At 42.9% G+C, this 23928-nt stretch overlaps 3 protein-coding genes across 3 annotated transcripts; all 3 read left to right on the top strand.

Annotated features, from left to right (window-relative positions):
* Positions 1 to 10508: 10508 nt before the first annotated feature.
* LOC308361745 (cytochrome c) lies at positions 10509 to 12780 on the top strand. The gene is made up of 3 exons (XM_080834181.1): positions 10509 to 10656; positions 11890 to 12064; positions 12163 to 12780. The coding sequence occupies exons 2-3, from the start codon at positions 11896 to 11898 to the stop codon at positions 12306 to 12308; spliced, it is 315 nt and encodes a 104-aa protein (XP_080690307.1). The 5' UTR covers positions 10509 to 10656; positions 11890 to 11895; the 3' UTR covers positions 12309 to 12780.
* Positions 12781 to 15137: 2357 nt separating this feature from the next.
* On the top strand, positions 15138 to 16849 carry LOC308362634 (uncharacterized protein; the record flags this gene model as incomplete). The annotated part of the gene is made up of 3 exons (XM_080835365.1): positions 15138 to 15188; positions 15511 to 16288; positions 16761 to 16849. The coding sequence occupies 3 exons, from the start codon at positions 15138 to 15140 to the stop codon at positions 16847 to 16849; spliced, it is 918 nt and encodes a 305-aa protein (XP_080691491.1).
* A 3861-nt stretch (positions 16850 to 20710) lies between these two features.
* Positions 20711 to 23649, top strand: LOC308361443 (neurexophilin-2-like; the record flags this gene model as incomplete). The annotated part of the gene is made up of 2 exons (XM_080833792.1): positions 20711 to 20758; positions 22885 to 23649. The coding sequence occupies 2 exons, from the start codon at positions 20711 to 20713 to the stop codon at positions 23647 to 23649; spliced, it is 813 nt and encodes a 270-aa protein (XP_080689918.1).
* Between the last annotated feature and the right edge of the window lie 279 nt (positions 23650 to 23928).

Below are 23928 nucleotides of genomic sequence, written 5' to 3'. Positions count from 1 at the left end.
TCACATATGAAAACAAGACATGACAAGACAAAATGCATTATTACAGTGTAATCACACATCTAAACACACAATTCTGACTTTACCTTACATCAGGTAAGTCCTTCTTTAAACTCTAAGGCCTTCACATGCCTCTTTCTTCCAGTGCTTTTCTCTTGCTAGGAATTTTAAATAACTTTAAATAGGCTGCCCATGGGGCTAAATTGGTCCAATAATTTCCAATTGGACCCATCCATTGACCTAGTCTCTGGCAGGGCAACATGCATGATGCTGTGATTTGATATTCACCAATCATCCAACAATGGCTACACTTTACCCTTTTTTGTGCCATGGTGAAAAGGGGGTATTTCACCTTTTCACAATGGTCATACAAAATGAATAGTGAATAAAATGGGGAGAAAGCGTTCAAGTATTGTAGAACAGCTTAGTGGGTATACAGTCTAGTCGTAAGGTTGGGTAAGTAGGACAATGAAACAGAAAACTATGTCAATTGTGGAAATTATTTACATTACGAATCAATACACTACGCGTCGGGCCTAACAACACCCTCAAACAGTACATTATTGACGCTACAGTACTGCCTCTCGAACCTTATTTCTTAACTACATGGCAGTGTGGTGTGCACTCTACATTTATGCTAAGCGGACTCGCTACACTGGCATTAATGTTTGGATGGCAACTATCTGGATGAGGTATGCCAGCCATATTTGCCTTCTCACCATGTATTGATGAAATATAGGACAAGCTGTGATTTGATATTCACCAATCATCCAACAATGGCTACACTTGACCAAAACAGCACTAATGCAAAAGAGGATCTGATTCATCAGTCATTACATGGATATTTACCTGAGCTGAACTGGCATTAAATACCTTCCCCAATAGAAAATATGCTGTTTTTCCATTCAGAGTTTGGTAATCTAATGCACAAGATTCTACTATAGCACCTTTCAGCAGAGACCTCAAATGGGACACAAAACATGACGGTTCTCTGTAGATATTTTTTAAGGTTCTCTTTACCACTAATGTGACAGTCTTCAAGATCCTACAAGTGGCTGTATGTGATTGGTCTGTGTCTGACATCAGTGTTATAACATCGGCAGGAAAAAAAAACGGTCTAAAGGTAAGGTAAATGGGCCTTTGTTTGTTCTGTCCCTCATGTCAATGGGATATTAAATGGCAGACTTTCTCTGCTCTTTTGTCAAGCTCCATTTTACAGGGCACGTAAAACACCATGTTTATCTTTCCAGCACTCTCGCCAAAGTGATGTGCTGTTCCACTGAGGTGATATGTGACCTGTCAGTGTCCAAGTGTCAAGCCAGATACCTCAGTCTCCAGTTAGCCATACCAACGCACAAACCTACAACAGGGTGGATGCGACAGAAAATGGCTGATGCCACAAATGTATCAACGCTATATCATTCCAGAAATTAAATCAGGAACGGTTCAATTTGGTGTTTGGATTCAAGGGCACACATAAACAGAGTACAGACACACACACCCAAGTGCACAAAAATACACTCACACACACACGCACGCACACACACGCATGCACGCACACAAACACACACACACACACACACACACACACACACACACACACACACACACACACACACACACACACACACACACACACACACACACACACACACACACACACACACACACACACACGTGCAACAAACACACTTGCACACTCCCACACACAATGGGATAAACATGAAAAAGGAAATTAAACAGTGCCCTCTCCAGGTTTGTAGCAGAATAAATCAAGAAAGCAGCTAACTTTGTATTTACTCCACAACCAAAGGAGGTGAAAACACTTGCGGAGAATGGGTCTTGTAAGTAAGTTAAAATGACAGGAGATGAATGAGCTCTTTGAGTCTTTATTCTTCGTTTCTGTTTCTTCCTTTTTCCTGTGCTCAATCAGTGTCAGTCTTGTTTCAATCACTGATTTTCTGAACCCCTCATGCACGCACATACTCAAAGACACATACAGACACAAATTTGCACACACAAAGACATACACTGACTCACAGATGGACCATAATAGATGAATAAGTACACAAGCATTTAAGGGTTAGGTTTTAGGTTGTGATGGGGACAAAGTGAGTGTGAGTAGGAACGTGTGTAAGTGTGTGTGTGTGTAAAAGAGTGTGCTAGTTGTGTTCATGCATAGGTGCAAAATGGTGTATGTGTGTGAGGTTGTGTGTGTGTGTGTGTGTGTGTGTGTGTGTGTGTTTGTGTGTGTGTGTGTGTGTGTGTGTGTGTGTGTGTGTGTGTGTGCAAGGATTTGTGTGTCTGTGTGGTGCGTGTGTGTGTGTGTGTGAGACAGAATGAAGGGTACAGAGAGAGGAAGAGTGTCCGTATGTATGAATGACAGAATACCTGCAAGAACCAGGCAGGGCTGACCAGGCATAGCTTAACTGAGAGAAGGAAGAAATGCTCAGCATCTTCTGTGTCTGTGGGGGACTGGAGACATGACTGATGTGTGTTTGTGGATGGGCATTTTGGTGTCCCAGGACTGAGCTTGTCAGCTGTCAGTGATTGGGTGTGTTTGCATAAGGGCAGTCTATGTGTGTGTGTGTGTGTGTGTGTGTGTGTGTGTGTGTGTGTGTCTGTGTGTGTCTGTGTGTTTCAGTACATCTGTTTTGTTTACATGCATGGATGACCCATATCTTAGGATGCAGGACAGCTGTGACTTTAAGCGGTCCTTGTACCCACTCATTGCACCCATTCACAACAACCACACACACGCACATGCACACGCACACGCACACGCACACGCACACGAACACGCACACGCACACACACACACACACACACACACACACACACACACACACACACACACACACACACACAAAAACACATATATAAACACTCACACACACATGTCGTCTCCCTCACACATATCTCATCCTCTCCCTCTCTCCCTTAGTAAACATCTCAGCTTTCTTTTTCATTCGGTAGCCACTTTTTCCTTAGCATGAAACTTATTTATCTTTCAGCACACTTCAACACAAATTCAAAGGAAATTAAAAAGTTCCCACGTCTCTCATTCACACACACACACACACACACACACACACACACTTGCACACACACACTTGCACACACGCACACGCTCATGCTCACACACACACACACACTCATTCACAAAATCACAGCATCTGATAACACATATACTAAACAAGATAACAGTATTATCTGTACAAAAACTTCCATACGTGTGCAGCCACAGTTACATAAGCCCCACAGAGGCAGCAAACCCTCTCTGACAGGGGCTGCTGTCCAGCAGCCATCAAGATCTTAGTGGAGACTGAGGGCCGCAGTGACAGTGTGGAGAGAGTGTCAGTGACAGTTTGCTGAAGTGCAGCATGTCTAAGAGGAGACAACCAGACAGACAGACAGGGAGGCAGGCAGAGGGGCAAGAGTAGCAGACCATAGGTGCCCCTCTAAAAAGACTAACTCAGAATGAGTCTCCTGTCAGCTCTGCTTTTCCTTGCTCTCTGCCTCCATCCCCCATTCCTTCCATCTGACATCATAGATAGACTGTTCCAGAATCAATTTTATTGCAGTGCAGGAGTGCCTGGGATTTGATGCAGGTGCGAGACACAAAGGGGGTGCTCCACAAATCACAGAGAACAGAGCACACCACATAGACATAAAACTCAAGATGACCCAAATTTACAAAGCTAGGCTCATCCTAACACCCTCTTATTTTTCAGCTTTCACTCCCCTTCTCTCCTATCCTCCAAATCCTCTCCTATCCTCAATATTTCCTGTTCTTCTTCCTTCTACTGTTTTGGATTCTGCTTCGTCGTCCTGAGTATCATCATCAGCTTCATCTCTCTCCTCTTCTTTCCTCACATCTCCAAACACACAGACACACACACAGTGACTGCTCCCATTTGTGTATGCAGTCAGCTATGTACTAACACGATGAGCCCCATATCCATTCTGGGTCACCACTGTGTGCGATCGTCACAAGATGAGACTGACTTCGCCACAATTATTCAGTGTGTTTTCTGCAAGGCACTCTACGGATAAATGTGCCAGCTTGAATGAGCTCCTATCGCAGTGAGTCTAGCCTGCTCCTGAGGCCTGCTCTGTGGACACAGATGTGATTTCACTGATCAGTCATCAGCTACGGCCCGCTCGGTCCCAAGCAAGCTCGGTCCCCCCCCCCCAAAAAAAAATATATATAATTTTTTTTTAAATTGAGATTGTCAAATTCACACCTAACAATCAATTAAGTGAGCTTATTTGTTGAATTCATAAAGTAAGAAATAAAATAGCCTCGAGTCGCACAGGAATCCCGCCTGCATGAGGCTGTGGTGGCAAGCGCACGGCTCTGTTTGGTCTTGAGACAGACAGAACTGTATGAGTGTGAAGGTATGTGAGTGTGTGTAAAAGAACATTATTAATGTAAAAAGGTCTGTGTGTGGGGGGTGTGATGGTGAGTGTGGGAGTTTGCATGTTTGTATGACAGAGAGTGTGTGTGTGTGTGTGTGTGTGTGTGTGTGTGTGTGTGTGTGTGTGTGTGTGTGTGTGTGTGTGTGTGTTTGTGTGTGTGTGTGTGTAGGTGTGTGTGCACGTGTACATTATGCTTATCTACAAACAGTGTATGTTCTTCTGTATGAGATAGAAAGAGTAAGACCGACAGAGAGGGAGAAAGGGTAAATGTCTGTATGTATGAATGACAGAATATCTGCAAGAACCAGGCAGGGCTGACTCAGCCAAGGAAGACAAAGAAGAGACTCTCAGCAGGCATGTCTATGGGGGGTGGGGGTGTATATGTATGCAGATGTGTGTTTGTTTGTGGACATACATGATTGTGGAGGTGTGTATATGTATGCAGATGTGTGTTTGTGTGTGGACATGCACTGTGTGGGGGTGTATACGTATGGAGATGTGTGTTTGTGGACATGCATGGCTGTGGAGGTGTGTATATGTATGCAGATGTGTGTTTGTGGACATGCATGACTGTGGAGGTGTGTATACGTATGCAGATGTGTGTTTGTGGACATGCATGGCTGTGGAGGTGTGTATATGTATGCAGATATACGTTTGTGGACATGCATGGCTGTGGAGGTGTGTATATGTATGCAGATATACGTTTGTGGACATGCATGACTGTGCATGTCAACTGTCAGTGTTTAGGATTACATAAGGGTCAGGACCAATATTGAAGAGGCTGAAAATTACAATGATACTCTCTCTGAATTACTCAAAACAGCTGGCTATAGTGTAATATCTGACCATCTTTTATTCAAACATGTTTTAAGAAGTTTGAAATAAAGAAGCAATTTTCTTAGTGGTAAAGCATTAAGATTTTAAAGGTTTGGTGTTTAGCGGACACTTTTATACAAAGTGAATTACAGACAACTTGCAGTGATCAGAAATTGAACCTAACAAGGTGGTGATGCTAGCCACTGCACCACCACACCCTACATCATTTTAAAATTATACAATTTTAAACAATTTTATATTCTTTTAATTCTGAGAATACCAGAGAAGGACCTTTTTCGTCAGGTGCTTTCAGACCACAACTTATAGATTTGAAGAAACTTAGTATTACTGTGGGGAAAAGGTGGAGGAAGGTGCTAATAGCTGTTCAAATATGGGAGACATTGAGTGTTGAGTGGGGATAAGGTAGTCATTGGTATCAACCAAAGAAACATCACTGCTGCCATCTAGTGGAGAGAAATAGAAGGGCTTTTGTGCTTATTGCAGTGTAAATGGTGATCGCTGTAACATGAGACAATCAACCAAAACATATCACCTTCCTCTTAATGGAAGTTCGCTGTTACAGAAATGTGATCATTAGTCGGGAAGCAATAATATATATTTTTTTTACCACTTTGTTCTTTCCCTTCTATATGGTTAAGGACTATGTGGAGCTTGTATGAATTGGGATATTATTTTATTTTATAACTAATAATATATATACATTTTTTGATATATTGTCAATGTTATGTTTGATATATACGTTAACGCTTTTTTTTTTTTTTTTTAGGTTGTATAGCCTTGGCAGGGGGACTGCCAATGGAAACCTTTTGGCTATAATTGGTTGCATTTACATTTTAATGTTCATTAATGTACACTGTCCCTCTTGATCAAATAAATAAATTGATTGATTGATTGATTGATTGAAAAATTCCAACTATCAAAACTATTATTACATTATAAAGTATCCCTCTAACAAAATAACTATTTAAACAGATGATGGTTTAAAAAGATGAGTTTTTAAACACTTTTAAAATGTATCAAAGCTATCACTGGAATGGACAGCACTTGGTAGGTCATACTACCACCGAGGTACCACAAATGAGAAGAGTCTTGACTGTGATCTCTTGCTGCTAAACAAGGACAACAGACACTGATCAGAGGAGTGAATGGTCGAGAGGGTGAATGGCACTGAATTATGGCATTTAAATAAGCTGGGGCTGATCCAATGGCTGTCCAATCGGTGAGAGTGAGGGATTTAAATGTAATTCTAGCAGCTGCAGGAAGCCAGTGATGGATGACCAGCAGAGGAGTTACATGGGTCCTCTTCGGCTCATGACAGACCATGATGAATTTAACAAAGCTCCAATATCCAGACAAGGTACAACCTGTTAAGGAGGATAGGAGAATTGCACAATAATGGCTGCAACTTTTTCAGTAAAGAAAGTTGCAAAGTCATCAGTAGAGAGAGAGAGGTAACTGATGACAGAGGTGGAGGGTTGAGAAGATTCTTGAAAGGTAAAACAAAAAATAGAAGTGAATATCCCTTTACTCGAAATTTCTCTTCATATCCATATGTCACCCATTATATTAGCCTTATCAAGCACTTAAACAAGAGCTCAAGGGGCTGGATTTCTGTTAAAAAAGATGACAAGGATTCCCTGTGGCCATGTTTAAGTTCTTTTAAAGATTCTTTAAATCACTGTACAAACAAAGAATTGTTTTGCTAGCCAGTAAGTGCATTTAGTACATAGGATTATAGAGGAAATTAACCCTGCAATTCTCCTCTTTGCTACCAGATGGCACAGGAGTGCAACAAAAATCTAGGCACTGCCCAACACTGAAGTGCAACCTGCAAAGCTAGAGAGAACATCACTGTTTATAACAATGCTTTGGAAATGCAAGTACAGTCCTCATATAGCTGTGAAAAGAGAGCACAGCTATTTAAACATTATAGACTGAAACATGGAAGTTATGCGAGAACATTTCCATGTTTAAATCAGGAATGTCTGTGTACGTTCAGGTTATGCTTCATTTGGGGAAATGCAAGTTGCCACCAAAAATTCAGACGCTAAAAAAATCAGCTTGCAGCTTGCGAGCAGGTGCTAACAAACGGTTTTTTTTTTTTTTTTTTTTTTAAAGTTTTGTATTTTTGGTTTTGTAAAAAGTGTTGAAATAAAAGTGAAATAAAAAGCTTGTAATTCTTAACTTGTAATTAAGTGCATTGAACTTACACACTTAAGTGTAGTAGTTATGCAAAGCGATTGTTATTGCAAAATATCTTAAGTGAAATCAACTTCGGAATTAAGTGCATTGAACTTAATGCTTGGAGTTTAATCACTATGGAAAGCATTTGATATTGCAATAGATTTTAAGTTAAATGTACTCAAAAGTTTTCATTACACATAACTTGGTGTTTTTAAGGCAACCACTTCCCTCAAATGTTTTAAGTAAACTCAACTTATCTGGGCATAGTGTGTTGCAATAGATTTTAAGGTAAATCAACTTGGAATTTTAATGTTCATTGAACTTCATGCTTTAAGTGTAGTTACTTTGCAAAGCAGTTGATATTGCAATATGTTTCAAGTTAAATGTACTCAAACGTTTTCATTACACGTTACTACTGCAATTCTCCTCTTTGCTACCAGATGGCACAGGAGTGCAACAAAAATCTGGGCACTGCCCAACACTGAAGTGCAACCTGCAAAGCTAGAGAGAACATCACATCCAAGTAGGGGGGTCACATTTCTGTTTACAGAATAATGGGCTCCAATCACATTATTTATGTGGAGCCTTGCTGGTCATTAGGTAGTCTGACCAGTTTTTTATTGTGAGTAAAACATAGAACTTCCTTATAAGCATGAACATGATAGGGGTCTCAGGGTGTAAAACTATCTTAGGTCAAATGAGGGCATATACCACCACCCCTCTGGTGAACTCTGTCTCACACACACACACAAACACACACACACGCGCGCGGGCATGCATACCTCACCAATCACCAAGTGTTCTGAAAAACAGTGCACATGTCTAAGACTGTCAGCCATTTTAATTTATTGGTTACAAAATAAGACTGTGAACACAACAGTAGAGGGCAAACACAGGAGATTGGTAAAAGACTAAACAGACTAGGTAGCATGCTTGTACAATGAGTGTGTGTGTGTGTGTGTGTGAGAAAGAGTTAAGCACATCATACGTATGTTCATGTACATATGGGTTTAAGCTGTGAATGTGTGGCCCGGCATGTAGGGGTTCAGGCTCAGTGCTTCTGTAATGTAAATATCCTACTGCCACTTGCAGTGTTTACATAAGGTGTCAAGTGGGGTGAAGAGATTTGACCATGAATTTCAATCCTTTGAGCATACAGAAATCTCTCTACCTCTTACATAGGCAGAGGGGATTGAAAATAAGGATGACATTTTTTTTTTTTTTTTTAAGTATTTATTTTGAAATTCATTACATTTATTAATTTGTGATTTGTCCAACAGCATAGACATGTGTAAAAAAAAAAAAAAAAAAAAACATTTGATAATGATTATAAAATCATGGGTTACTATATGAGGTTTATGATACTTAAGGCTTTTCACACAAAAAAGTCTTGGAAGTGACCTCCAGCCAAGGCTCCCGTTGCTATGATTCTTGTGCAACTCTCACAAAGGTTCATTCAATGACCAAGTGTTATGTAACGGCCTGCCTGGTTCCCAGCAGCCAGAGTGTGCAATATATACTACGAACAGTTTGACATGTGTGTGTGTGACGTGGAAATTGGGGGCAAAGGTATGAGGAGGATACTAAGTTGACATCAGCTGGCTTGGGTCCAGACTTAGCTATCCCAGCTATCCAAAGCATGCAAGCCCTTGGACTTGGACTGTGTCTCAAAGACATACTGAATAACATGTTAATGACATGTGAAACCGGAGACATGCAGTCTAACATTAAATGTAACCTACAGCAAACCCATTCAATGAGCAGTTTATTGCTACCTGGTGTATCTTATGAATTGGAGGCATCTTTGTGTTGAAACTTGAAAGTACTTCAATTCACACTTTTTAAACTGACTGTCTTTATAGCCTACTCTTTTAGACACTGCTAAACTGAAACACTGAGGACCATATCTCTGAAAGCGACCTCTGAAAGTTTGGGAAAACAATGACCTTAACCATTTTACAATAACCTTAACCAATGGCCAATAATGATGGGCACTCCTTCTCGATGAATTTTTTTTGTTTACAGCTGAATGACAAAATGTCTCCTATGATATGACCTACGTTACTTATGCCTAAGGTTAACCCACTCAGTCGGCCTGCTGCTGAAAAGGGCTGTTGATCAGCCTTCACACTTCAGGAGTCACTAGGGAGACTTTGTTACTGATTAACCTCAAATCAAATATTGAATATGTCACGTCTCACTGCCACTGAATCAGATGAGTTCATGTCGGCTGTCGCCTACAGGATACGACAAGCAGGCTATCCTCGTGTCCCCGCTTACACAGCTGTTGGATTCAGGTCAAACCCTCACACGCGCATGGTTACGCCGGATTCCAGTAAGGTCCATGCGCTGGGCGCTGTGGATTTCGGTTACAAGATTTCGTCTACAGCCCAACCATCAAGGTGCCTATTATAACAGCATATTATAAACATTACGAATAAAACAGAAATAGTTACCCACTTCATGTTTTCACAAAATAGCCCTATACCAAAGCGTCCCTAGTAAAAACAAGTCTATCCGTGTAGGCTTTCTCTGAGGTTAACTCGCTGACTATGCAAACCTCATTGAAAGTCTTCCAGCGGACACTCAATCTCTGATATGGCGGAGATTGAGTGTCCTTAAAAGACCTTTCGGTGCAGCCCTTCATTGCGTCATTTGCGTCACGATACTGGGTAGCCTTGACTGCATTAGCAGCCCATTTCTGAGAAAATTTAAGATAGAACGGCAAACAAGCAACGTTTCAAATTATATTTGTGTGAGAACCCAGATCAGACTTATTAAAAAAAATGATGACTTTAGGCTTACTGTAGCCCACAAAATAGCCTAGCCTCTGTACCATGGATTTCCTCCTCCTTGTATCCAACTGCATGGAGATACATTTAAATAACGCAACATCAGACGCATATCTATGCTCGACTTAATCTAAACCGATTAACATTAGTATTATACGCAGTCCACTGCTTTGAACAATAACCCTTCCATCCTTTCCCTACAAGGACGTGAGTCTCGGCGCGAAGACTAGTCGTACGTCAAGTGGTTACAATCCAGATTCGTCGAAAGCCAGCACGTGATGGAGAAGCGCCTGACTGTGATGTCATTTGCCGGTGCCTCTATATTGAAGTGACCTTCCTCTGCGACCGAACAGAAGCGCTCTACGGACTGCAGCAAGCAAATCCATCCTATAGTTATCTCGAAGTCGTCCTTTATAACCCTGAGGTAAGCACACGTTTTCGTGAAAGAGTTATTTTTTGTCATTATAAAATGGAGCCGGGTTTATGTTTCCGTTCATTATATTCTCCAAAATATGGAGATATAACAGCATTGCCTTAAACGGGATGAGATAGCGGCAACGGTGCAGTAACGTGGGCAACGGTTTATAGAATAGCAGATTGCGTAAAACAAGCCGGTGCCTTATTCTGTAGGATAATCGGCTGTAGCCTATTAGTTATGTATGGATGATTATTGCATAACTGTTTTGCACAAGAAACAGAAGATACAGGTGTAAATGTATGTTGCAAGTAATGTAATGTATGTTTTAGTAATTTGCTACCAGCTATTATTATGGTGTATCAAGAACGATTCTAGAGCATTCGAAACATAATCATAGGCTAACGTTAGTTATCCAGCAGCATCAAGGAGGTTGGTAACGTTAGCTGTCGTTAGCTTTGGCAGGTGATGCCCTCGAAATGGTTCAATTATCCCGACTCTGTGGAAAATGTTTGATTGTTTAACTATTTCAGGTTATTTTTGTACACCTGTATTAATGTAACGTTTTGGCATGTAACGTTATTTCATAGTGAGTCAACGTAAGCTAGCCACGAATGATTGTTAAGTGTCATTATAAGACACTACTAGTCAGCTAACGTTAGCTATGCTACAATGTTGGGAATATTAACAGATGATTAAAGGTGCTTAACACACGGATATCACTGCAGTATGGAGGAATCCAGAAGTCGGACATGGTGACATTATTACAGTGTACTTCACAACCGGCTTTTTATAATCCCCTTTGGTAATTTACCTGGCATAGCAATATTCTATTAGCTATTTTATTATTATATACTCGGAGGAAAATATAGTATCGTAAGGTTAAGGTACCTCCAGTTTAAAAGAGGATGAGCAGAACTGGAATATAGTAAGGTTTGTAAAGGACACCATCCTTGACATTGAGCTAGTCATAAGTGATGGGAAGGTTAGGCCCATGTCTTTTCACTGCCAGTCTGTCAGGTCGTTAGGTACGGTTACATGAAATGCTTCCAATGTGTTGATTACATATTATAGAACAACAGAGAGAAACTGCCATTCAACCTCACACTGACCTTCGGCAGCTGCATCACCTTCAGATAGGGCAAGGATTCTGGGCTGGAAACATAGGCCTACCCTGATTGCGGTGCAGTCTGGTAGTTGAAACTGAGTAGTTTTCCGTATTTACCATTATTATTTCTACAGGTTACCATGGGTGACGTGGACAAGGGCAAGAAGGTTTTCGTTCAAAAGTGCGCTCAGTGCCACACAGTCGAAAACGGCGGCAAGCACAAAGTGGGGCCCAACTTGTATGGGCTTTTTGGCCGGAAAACCGGACAGGGAGAGGGCTACTCCTACACAGATGCCAACAAGGCAAAAGGTAAAGTTTAAGGGGATGTAACATATATAAGAGAATCAACTGATGCATATGCATGCTGTGTGCTGAGACCTCACTGGGCTGTCTTGACTGTCTTACAGGCATTATTTGGGGAGATGCCACTCTGATGGAGTACCTAGAGAACCCCAAGAAATACATTCCTGGGACAAAGATGATCTTTGCTGGAATCAAGAAGAAGGGCGAGCGTGCAGACCTAGTTGCCTATTTGAAATCTGCGACATCATAAAGCTGTATTTGAACTGAAAAAAAATAATGTTTTATTTAATGTTAGTGTTTCAAATATTTTTTTCTATGTTAACTCACAACAACCTCACAGGATGAAAACTGAATCAAAATGACAGACATTCGGGATGTTTTTTCATGGTGCAATTCATACTACGCTTTATTTAATGCAAGAGAAAAGTTTCATCACTGTAAATGTTGGCTTTAATATCAAGGTCAGCGATGTTCATGGAAGTATGATGTCACGGATCATTTGATTCCCTCCCTCAAGAAGGAATGGCAGTGTGTATCCCCTGGTTTCACAGGAATGTATGAAAAGATAAATTATTTAATATACTGAAAATGTATAGTTTTATGGTAGAAATATTAGATTGGATGGAAGAAGAAGAAGGGAGGGGATGGGGATTCTGGAGGCTGCAATAAGGGTGTAACCTGAAAGTATTGAACTGTCAATAAAAAGGCACATTTTGAGTCTATCTGTGTTGTCAATTTCTATATGATCTTTTTTGGCTACTGCTGTTTTGGACACAGAAAACTACATACATGTACATTAATCGTGTTTTTTGGTAGAAATTAACTTCATCAGTAAGGGTATCATACATCTCAATACCTAATTATGTGAGGAGGACAGGTGTCCAGCGTAGGGCAAACAGTTGAATGTGACAATTGTCCAGTGTAACAGAAACTTTAGGTAGCCCACCGACTTAGACAGGGCTTTAAAGCTTAAATCCCACGTGAGTTGGGAAGGCGGAGACAGTAACGAATTCAGTGAGGGTCTTACCTTAAGATCAAAAGGCAAACTTTGATTTTGGTAGCCCAGGCTACATAATATGTGATCACGTAGGCCAAGTCAGATACAGCGGATGTGTACAGAGGAAGTTGTGTACAGAGGAAGTTCTTCACTGAATGCTTACGATCTGTAACAGATTGCAATGGCTATTGGACTGGTCTGAGAAGAAGGTCATAGGAAGGTGATCTCCCTGTATTACAGCCGGTGGGGAAACACTGTTATGCATGTGTACTTCACAATGCTATTACAAGTGAGTCACGTGCAGCAAGTACAGGGGTTAGCCTCAGGTCACTTTTTGGTTCAAACGTAAATGTGGGAAAGTTCATCTGAAATTTGATTTCCAAATTATGATCTCCGCTTCCTAGGATGTTTGTATGGTCGTATGAGGTCAGTATTTAAGTTGTTATCAGGCGCACCTGTTATAGTTCAGGAACATGTCAGGTTAAGCAGATTGTAGATGCCAAGGACAAAGTTCACTGAATGCCCGTGCAGTGTCAACCCCCCCATCTGTCTGGCTTCATGCCTCTACGTAGTGACTTCAGTGGAATGCAAAATCCAGTCCTCAATTTTCTTGGTAGACCACACCTCACAAATAACCGAAATAATGAGATAACAGTTTTCTGTTTTCATTTGGAAAGATATTTACTTAATACGTTTAGAAGGATCGCATGCGTGTGAGTTGTAGGCAAAACTAATGCTTTGGTGCCACTACACAGGCTATTAAATAATTTGCCGGTTTCAGTTTCCTTTTGCAGTCGTTCCTAAAGAAGGTGCATACTGCCCTCCAGTGGACAAAAGGTTGTTACGCAACGCCTTTTGTAACATCAAAATAGTGAGGGGTGGGCTGGTACATAAATAGACTGAGGCTATGTAAAAATCCCTAAGGATCCATACTTAAGTAAGTAAATTATGAAAAGACAAATTTTGCGCTTTTTGGTTGTTTATTAAAATGCTACGAAATCATAACATAAAAAACGATGGTTAGGATAGAGTAAGCTGAGCAAAATGTACAGCCTCAAAGGTTATGTAACACATCAGGGTAGCAGATCAATCAATGATATAGAATGATAAATAAAGCAGCAATAAAGGTTGTAATATAAAATGATGAAAAGAAAAATATCTGTTTTGGACAGTATCGTCTGAAGAAAAAGCTAATTCGACAAAGATGTCCACAAATATTGCCGACATTTAAAGAAGACTATAAACTGTGGGTGCAAACATCATGGTACGAATCAGGATTTTTCAAGAGGCGCAAATGGTATATATATATATATATATATATATATATATATATATTTTTTAAAAGCTTGACACCTAGAAAAAATGTGCGAGTAAATCTAAAATGTTAGCCTGTAGGTGGCGATAGTGACATTTCGAGTTTGAGATTCACTACAAATGAAGAACGTAGCCGAGACAAATATCTGGCGGGTGTGTGGATGGAACTAAAGTTCTATTAAACCTGAAACGGAAACCGTCGGGTCATTTAAATGAATAGTGAACTAGCGTTAGTTGTTTTCTAAATGACAAACATATGTTTGTTTCAAGAAAGAAAAACTAAATGATAATGGCTGCTTTGAAACTGGTTGACGGCAAGCACCATGAAACGTAAGACGTCAAAACAAGAACATCGGCTCGTGAAACTAAGCAATGTTAACTTTGTGCTGTTGTAAATCTGACGTGAAAATGATTAGCCACATTAGCTTCTGGTCAACGTATCGTACCCGTAGGCACCTTGTTACACTGGCTTCATAGCTGACAATCATATGTTCGATCCTCATTGTTTCAACACATGTTTCTTCTATTATTATCATCGTTGAATTCAGTGCTTCGTTAAGGTTTTTAATTGTATAGGCTAGTTAGCTAAGATGTTCCTTGATAGGGACTGGATGAGTGCATGTGTAAGACAATAGTGTGTAGCGTTATCTTTAACAAGACAGTCTGACTCAAGTAGAAGTCGACCAATGTAGGATAGTCTCTAGCCAGTGTTGCCTGGCACGTCTAAGACTCTCGAGGCCAGATTATTATTCGTTTATAAACCATGATATGACTCCGAACATCAATAGTGACATTGCCAACACGGTTGTGTCAAAGTCAGTGATTAAAAAAAAAAAAGGTTTCTTCCATCCTTTCAAAGCAGATCACATCATACCTATCACGTGCAGCGATCAAAGAGACAGGAGGCAGACGGTACAGTAAAGGTAGTCAGTTTTTGTTGTAGTAGTTATTTTTTTTAAACTGCCTTGAAGTAATCAGCATCCAGCTTTTATGTTAAAGCAAAATCATACCTAGCAGTAGACTTCATCAGGTCAGGGCAGCTTTTTGGGACTGCAGGGTTATTAGGCATTATCCGAGATGGGTGGTACTGGAAAAATGTCTTAGCTGTGACGGTGCTAAAACCCTTTGGTGTATTGTGCAGGTGGAGTGTGTGATTAAAGAGGTGGAGATCCACACTAGGTTCAGGCACCTCACCATGAGCCAGTCCGAAGCAGCTGACCGATGTCAGACCAATGCTGGGTCCCACTGGAAGTCATTCGAAAGTATGGAGCCTACCAGACCTGTACGCACTCTGGCTGACGAATGCCCAGAGTCTGACCAGGATTGCGGTGACGATGACCTCATCAACAGCTCTCGTAGTTGCCGCGAAGGGTTGACAAAGAGCTCGGAGAGTCCTACGTGGGGTTTGGATGGAGGTTCGTCCCCAGTCACGCGCAGTGTGGTTCTCCTGTCAGACGGCAATGAGTCGGAGGCAGCGTGCTCAGTCGAGGAGTTGGCAGAAATGGTCCTCGTCTCAGAGAGCGAAGATGAACCTTTGGACCTGAGCCCGTCACCATATTCAGGCCCCTCTGTATCTCCTGAACTGATTACCACTCCTGTGACCCACATACTGTCCCTCTCACAAAGCCAAGAGCCCTCATCGCCGGAGAGCAGTGGGGCAGAGGCTGACTTGACGTTTAGGAATGGTCGTAGTGGGAGGGAGTCTGCCTCGACTGGCCGTGGAAGTGAGGGGTTGATTGTGATTAGCTGTGAAGATGAGGACTGTGAGGACGGGAATGTGTCAGACGGCTCCCACTGCTCCATCGCCTCGGGCCCCAGCAAACTCCAGCGTCCCTTTCCCCAGAGGCCGTGTGCCAGCTGCCTGAGGCTCCATGCAATAATAAAGAGGCAGCCCAACAGGACGAAGACCAGGGTGAAAGGTGAGAGCAGTCATAAGGGCACACAAAGCCTGGGGAGGAGGCATATCGGCTGTTCCACCCAGACGGAAGTGGCTCTCAGAAAGCCAGAGCACTAAAAAAAAATCAATGATCTCCCTCGCATTTGATTTCTGTGTCTTCCCTTCTAATGGTATTTTGGGCAATTGCCATGTAAAACAAAGAGCAGGTAGTGTGAGAGTTTTTGCAGTGACAATCAATCAGTATTGTATTTTGGATGCATAATATGTTAGCATATAATATGTATGACAAAATCTGATCCATATGTTAATGGGTATCATCATAATTATCAGAGCTGTGTTGTTTACTGTCACCTTATGTCTACTGTCCGGTTGTCAATCCTGATGTCACTGTTGGTTTGTCTTGACTGTGTTTATGTGTGCATCAAAAAACAGTGACCCTGGGGTTATCTTGTCAGCTTGTGTTCTCAAAGTCTCATGATGGATTGTTTTCTCAGATCCAGCCTCTTTGGACTATGACCAGTGGATGCTGCTAAAACCGTGGCGAACTCGAGGAGTGCAAGGCTTTCCCAGAGTTAAGGGGTGAGAGGATTCATACTTGTCTCAGGTTGAATTTAGGGGATAGACATGGTTGTATTTGCCTTTTGTAGGGTGATCTGATGCTTGTGTGTGTATGTATGGTTCATGTGACCTGTTCTGTGTGTGTGTGTGTGTGTGTGTGTGTGTGTGTGTGTGTGTGTACTGGTGCAGATGTGATGTTTGTAATATATGTTGGTGAATATATTTAGTTTGGATGTGAGTGTCTTGACAGAAGCTGATCTGCATTGTGTATGTTTGTCGCTGTAGGCTGATGTAAGATGTGTGTGCCACCATTCATCTGTTTTGTTAGTTTCCAGTAGTTGCTCTTATTTTATAATGTGTTTGATATTTGTATGCGTGTCTTCGGTAATACTTCCTGACCTGTGATGTTGGTGAATCTAAATCAAAGTAGACTGATGTGTGTGTGTGTGTGTGTGTGTGTGTGTGTGTGTGTGTGTACATATGTCTACAGGAAGTTGTTTGAACATCTTCCTTTGATCCGGCGGCGTGCCAGAGTCCGGGCTGAGGAAGACCTAGAGTATAAATATGAAGTCTGTACGAGACCTCATGTGTTTATGCAAAGGTGAGAAGACCATAGGTCATACAAATTCACACATTGAAATGGGTGCCATGACAGTAAGATCCTCGGAGAAGGAGAAAACACGGACACGAGCACAAACTGTCGTTCATGCTGATTTGACCTATTGCCCATACAAGGTCGTTTATTTGTGTATTTCCTGTTACTCATGCATGCGGGAATTGTCTTCCTGTGTGTGTTTGTGTTTCAGAAACTTTCGAGATTGCCAGAAGTCTCAGCCAAAATCCCTCAAGCGCACACAGGCCAGGAACAGGGCGGGGTCCAGAGGGGGTCGAAGGTCAGCTAACCTCTGGCCTCCAATTGGGGGCCGCATAGCGAAGAAGAAGAGGAAGAGCTTGGAGGACTCCATAAAGGAGAAGAATAATAGTGTGAGAGAGGAGAAAAAGATGAGAAGGAGACGAGAGGAGACGAGTGTGACAGATGAACAGGACGAAGACAGCATGCTGCTGGGAAAAGAGCACCCTGGCTATGACGTCACTGCAGACTGCAGTAAAGAGGAGAAGGCAAACCGGCAAAGTCCAGACAGACGTATGGACATGAACACTGACACACAGACAGATGGACGCCCTGCCAAGCATGTAAATGCCAATGCACAAAGCCACTCTGACAGACACGCAGGTGCTAATATTGGCAGTCGGCCACACAGGCGCCCAGACAGAAATGCAGTTGGTAGCCCAGATGGCCAAGAAGCCAGACTGGGAGACCTAAGGACAGCCAGACACAGAGACAAACAGTATTCAAACCAGGACTCTGTCTTGAAAGCAGATGGACATAGTAAAGTGAAGGCAGTCAAGCATATAGTCGGTGGTTCAGACAGGCATGCAGATATAAGCACATACAGACAGCCCATTATTCGTCTGGTTAGATGCTGTAATGTAAGGGGGGATTTCAACGCAGCAAGACAAATCGACAGACCCAGGCAGGTGCAACACAGTCCGGAGAGGCGGTCAAACAGTCATCTCGAGGATGCTTCAAGCAGGCATTCAGATGTAGCCCCAAGCATTCACTTAAACAGCCCCTCAATTATGATTGGAAACAAAGCCTTGGACGGTGCAGGTAGTCTCGTGGACAGTCGTGTAGAAGTTAGTTCAGACAAACGTGCTGATTTGAGCTCTTTTGGCAAGGCAGGCACGGGCCAGACTCGCAGGTCTCTCAAATATGAAGACCTGCTGGAAACCACCAGGCCCCTCATGAGCGTCTCCAAAGCCACCCCAGTGTTGGGGTCAGAGGACCCATACACGTTCCGTACCCCAACACCTCCCGGAGCTCAGAGTTCTGAAATGTTCAGGAAGCACCGCCCGTTCGCCCGCACCTATGAGAACACCGGGGCTCGACCCGCTGGCTTCATGTCCATGTTGAGCACTCTGGATCGGAAGCACTGCGCTGTTGTCCGGGAGAACTACCCCTGAGTGACGAGAAGATGGTTGGGTGCAGCAGCCATTGAAGTACACTTATTGCCTGTTCTTGGCAGTTCATGCAGTTCTTTGCACCTTATCACCATAGCCTATGTGGGGAAAATGAAAAAGTATTTATTGTTATTGTGTTGTGTTGTTATTGTGTTAAAATGTGTATTATTAGTTGAGCCTTTGTAGTTGAAAGAAGCATTAAGCTTTATTTACCTTACTGATATCCTAAAGCAGCCTATAAGTAACCTGTCTCACATGAAGTGGATTGGATAAAAACAGAACTTTTTGAAGGTTGAGAATTCTGTCTCATTAATGTTCTATGATACATTTTGAAATTGAAAGGATTTTGATAGAAAAAATACTTTGAATAAATAAATAAAACTGTGTATTTCAGGTTGGGATGTGTCCAGGTGTTTCTGTTATTCCTTGATGCAAGATCGAGTGGGCCACGTGGTGGCGCCAATAACTTATGCATGAAGCTGTTGGGGCCGCTGAGTCTTCGGTTGATAAGTCCAAAACAGGACATGCCATGGCCAAATGGAAATGGAAAATAATTGGCACACATACATTACTGTTTAAATCATGGAAAATCAAGAAAACGTGGTCCGCATAACCTGAAAGAAATAATGCAATCAGCCGAGCACCAGGGAAATGAAAGAAACATGATTTCAAAGGAACATATGAAATACAAATCTTAATATAAATCTAGTAAACGCTTAGCTTTGATGATTAACAAGAATAGCAAATTTATGAATGAAAACCATAACATTTAGTGTTGTATATCATTTAACTATTTAGCCTGCCTATTTCTAAACTGACATACACATTCGTCCACCAACGGACACAGAGAAATGACGTTGTAAATGTTAACTGGATGCGCGGAGAACCGTGGGAACCTCGCCTGAGTATAAATGATTCCCTCCTCCACTTGACTGGAGTCAGTTGAGGGTGACTAGAGAGAGCTCAGCTGTCGCTCCCTGCTGAGGTTTGGTCTCTCCTGTTAACTTCTACCACTGGATCTCGATAGTCACTTGACCGGAGGTGCTGAACAGCGCGCTTGCAGAATGCGCGCCCGGCCAGAAGCCAACATCTGTACCGGGAATGGAAGCGAGCGAGGGCGCGCGAATTTTTTATTTTTTTTCCGTTGAGGACTGTTGACGAAATACTTTTCTTTTAAGACAATTATTTGTCCATAAGCGCTTTATGATATTAAAATACTGCTGTTAAAAATACGAGCACACAGATGAAGAAGTCTAAGAGGATTTGGGACTGACCGACCAGCCAGAAGGCGATTATATTGTTCTAATCAAGACTAAAGAAATGCGTATTCGTTGTCACATTTGTTAGCACTTCTTGGCGAAGCTGTTTGGCGGTCACCGAACACAATCCACGCCTCCGGGTGTCCTGCGCTAAGGTGTCCCGTCTGGGTGTCACCACACGCGCGTAACGGGATGCGCTCCGTGGATTAGAGATATGCAATCACCACTGATAAATCGCAACGGTAAGAGTAAAAATGAGTTATTAATTTCAAAGGTCTAGCAGATGTCATAAAGTCCATATTATATTCATGTGCATCTGTTCGGTATGGCACGATAAAATCGACCATGCACGACATTTTAGAATCGACATTGTAGATTTCTTTTTAATCCTTCTCGTTCATTTTGAAATGTCATCAGGGGTGTTTTTTTATTCGACTGATAAAGCCAGAATTATTTACCCCTGTGATGTCCTTAATCCTGGCTGTTCTGTTGTATCCTCCACGCAGTTCGGATCAGCGATGGTGCACGGAGTGCAGAGTCTGAGCACTGAATGTGGATGTATTCAGTCCTAAAGTTGCCAAGGAACATTAAAGAAAAATCCCAAGATGGCAAAGCAGCTCCTTTGGCTGACACTGGTGTTGTACGTGCAGATGGTGAGTTGTCCTCTTCTGACTCCTCGTTTAACCCGAATAGCTAACCTCGTAACCACCATTGTTTTTTTGTGTGCCGTCGATGGACTTTTTGTGTGCCGTCGATGGACTTTGATGTGAACCTTAACTTTATTTCCTGAGAATGGCAATATCATTTCACCTGTATTTACACAATTTGAAAATGAATCGGAAAGACAATTTGAGATTTTACAGAAAACATTTTACAGTAGGCCTACTCAAAATACATTTTTGACAGTGCTCATTTAGAAATATTAAAGGCATGGATAATGATGGTGAATTCATTTTAGGATTAAGCAAATAGATTCAAGGAATTATGGTAGCACACTGCCAGAACAATTTATAAAAATTGCTAGTAAGAGTGGATAGGTATGTGTTTATTTCAGAGAGTAGATAGTGACACAGATGAACAATATGGTGGCAGGTTATGCCATATTCGTCTCTAAAACTCCTGTCATGCCATCTATGAAGACTTCAGTAAACCAGCCTTGTCACGTCTCAATCCACCAATCCCATGTTGTCATTTCTTTGCTTCATTTCATTGCTTAAATGAAAAGTTAAATGGACTTTGATGAGGTTGTGTGTGTGACAGAGTAGTATTGGGCCAGCTCTTGCCAGGAGGCTTGCTGCGGACAACTACATAGACTAGATACCACTGGTCTAACACTCCTCCGGGGACCTGTGCCCCCTCCCCACTCCCCAATCCCTCCCAGCTCAATCATACTTCTCTCTTTTCTCTCTTCTTTCCATCCTTGCTGTTAAACCAAGGGACTGCCACGAAATGTAATAAAAATGTGGGTGGATTATGAGAAGGTCCCTAATCTCTGCCTCATTGATTAGTTTTTTCTTTCATTTCTTTATTTTTCTTCCTTTATTCTCCCCAGGGAGCTTATGTCAGGGACATTAATCCGCCGTTTGATTGTGTCTGTCTCAGCCTGCTTTCGTCGGCACTGTTCATTTCATTGTGGCACAGCGGCTCTTGCCGAAGCCTGAAAGGGGATGGTCCTAAACTTCAAAGGCCAGCCTTTGCCTGAGTGGAAAAAAAAACCTCTCTCACTCTTCTCTCCTCTGTGGCAGGCATTCTTTAGACAGCACCTGCTCTGCAGTGTGAGCTCTCATTACTCTAAATGGTTTGGGATCAGGTAAACTGATCATTGTCTTGACCCTGGCATTTTAGTTCTCAACTGTATGTGTTGGGAGGAATCAAACTGTATTAGCTGATCAGCCTTAGCAATAGAAATAGAAAATTCATAATTCTATGCTCTATGAAGCGCTGAGGATTTTTTTCCTCATTTATTGGGATTATAATTTGACACCAATCACTGATACAGAACATCAATTTTGGGTATGTTGCTTTGAATGCAGAGAGGAGAATAAAGGAGGAATTTGAAGGTTACATGGCGAGAGAGAACGAGAGGAGGATGAAAGGACTGAGAAAGAGGGCCGGGTAGAGTAGGAAAGAGGAGGTGAGGGGCACAGAGCAGGAAAAACAGTTGAGAGGAGCACAGCAAAGGTGAGGAGCAGAGAGGCGCTTACTCAGAGGTCTGGGATCCTTAGCTAGCCTAAGTTAGGTTTGAAAACTAACTGTGGAGAGGTCAGCTTTCTGCGCTGATAGCACTGGGTCTCAATTTTCATCACAACCTTGTGTCTGTTGAGAAGTATAACATGACCAACTGCAAACATAAGAGAATTCAGTGTCCATCAGGACCCAGCCATATACAGATATAGACAGGTGATGATAGCATTTGATCATCTCAGGTGTGTGTGTGTGTGTGTGTGTTGTGTTTGTCACTGGCTATAGTTCCCATGCTTGCACACACCTCATGCAGTTTCTGTTTTGGCTTTTACCTGTCGTTGCTGTGGGCACTCTGTTTAATGAAGCTTTCATACACTGGTTCCACATTGACCAGCTACACTTAGGCGCAGAGGGGATCAAAATAACTCCTTTGTGGGGTGGTTGTGAGTTTGTGTGTACATGCATATTAGAAATGGAAGATATGGGGAAATACCTCAGTGTCTGACAGTAGGCAGTCTCATAGTACACACACACAGAAACAAACACACACCCAAACAGACAAACAAACATTGACTCTCACTTCCTCCTCTTGTAGGTGGCTTGCAGGGCTGACCAGGGCCTGGTGGAAGGTGTGGTGGAATGGAGCCAGACCCAGGAGCGGGGGAGTGTGTCCTCTCAGGAACCCCCATCAGCAGCCCTGAAGCCTGGCTCTTTACGGCTCTTTGCCCAGCCACCCCCCCACGACGAGCCCAGCCCAAACGAGACGCGGCTGGAGGAGAGCCCCCAAGAGCTCTGGGCGTGGCTGTACAACCTCACGGGCACGGACGAAACCCTGGCGCGTTCCAAGCGGCGTCCCATCGTCAAGACGGGCAAGTTCAAGAAGATGTTTGGCTGGGGCGACTTCCATTCCAACATCAAGACAGTCAAGCTCAACCTGCTCATCACCGGCAAGATCGTTGACCACGGCAACGGCACCTTCAGCGTCTACTTCCGCCACAACTCCACGGGGCTGGGCAACGTGTCAATCAGCCTGGTCCCGCCCAACAAGGCCGTGGAGTTCCAGAGCCAGTTGCGCGAGCTCGCCGCCATGGAGACGCAGGACTCCATGGCCAAGGGCTTCAACTGTCGCATCGAGTACGAGAAGTCAGACCACAGCAAGCGCACGTCGCGGTGCAGCACCGACCCGTCCAGGGTCTGCTACCAAGAGCAGACGCAAAGCCACCTCTCCTGGCTCTGCTCCAAGCCCTTCAAGGTCATCTGCATCTACATCGACTTCTCCAGTGAAGACTACCGGCTGGTGCAGAAAGTCTGCCCGGACTACAACTACCACAGCGACACGCCCTACACCTCCATGGGGTAGTGTCCCCCCCCCCCGGCATGCCCCCCCATCCAGTGGCGTCTCAGCCTCCCCTTCACCTTGCCCCTCTGCATGCCTCCAGAGGAGGCCCTTGGAGGTCCCACTAACTCAGAACTCCAATTAGACCCCTCTCCTATTAGACCGTTAGCCCTTATGATGCGATCGCAGCCAGGCTCTGTTCCCATGTTTTGTCCAGCAGTTGTCACTGGTGTCTCTATCTCTGCCTCGTTTCAGGTTTTGTACCGCCAACCCTGTAAAAGTGATTCAAATCTCCTGTCTTGT

This window comes from Sprattus sprattus (genome assembly GCF_963457725.1).
Source record: "Sprattus sprattus genome assembly, chromosome: 3".
NCBI lineage: Eukaryota > Metazoa > Chordata > Actinopteri > Clupeiformes > Clupeidae > Sprattus > Sprattus sprattus.
Note: the sequence above shows the minus strand (reverse complement) of the source record. Positions and strands in the feature narration are given on the sequence as shown.

Bases quoted from the DNA above. Each gene is read 5' to 3' on its own strand.
- LOC308361745 (XM_080834181.1), top strand. From the start codon at position 11,896: ATGGGTGACGTGGACAAGGGCAAGAAGGTTTTCGTTCAAAAGTGCGCT. The intron at 12,065-12,162 runs GTAAAGTTTAAG...ACTGTCTTACAG, and splicing joins AGATGCCAACAAGGCAAAAG to GCATTATTTGGGGAGATGCC.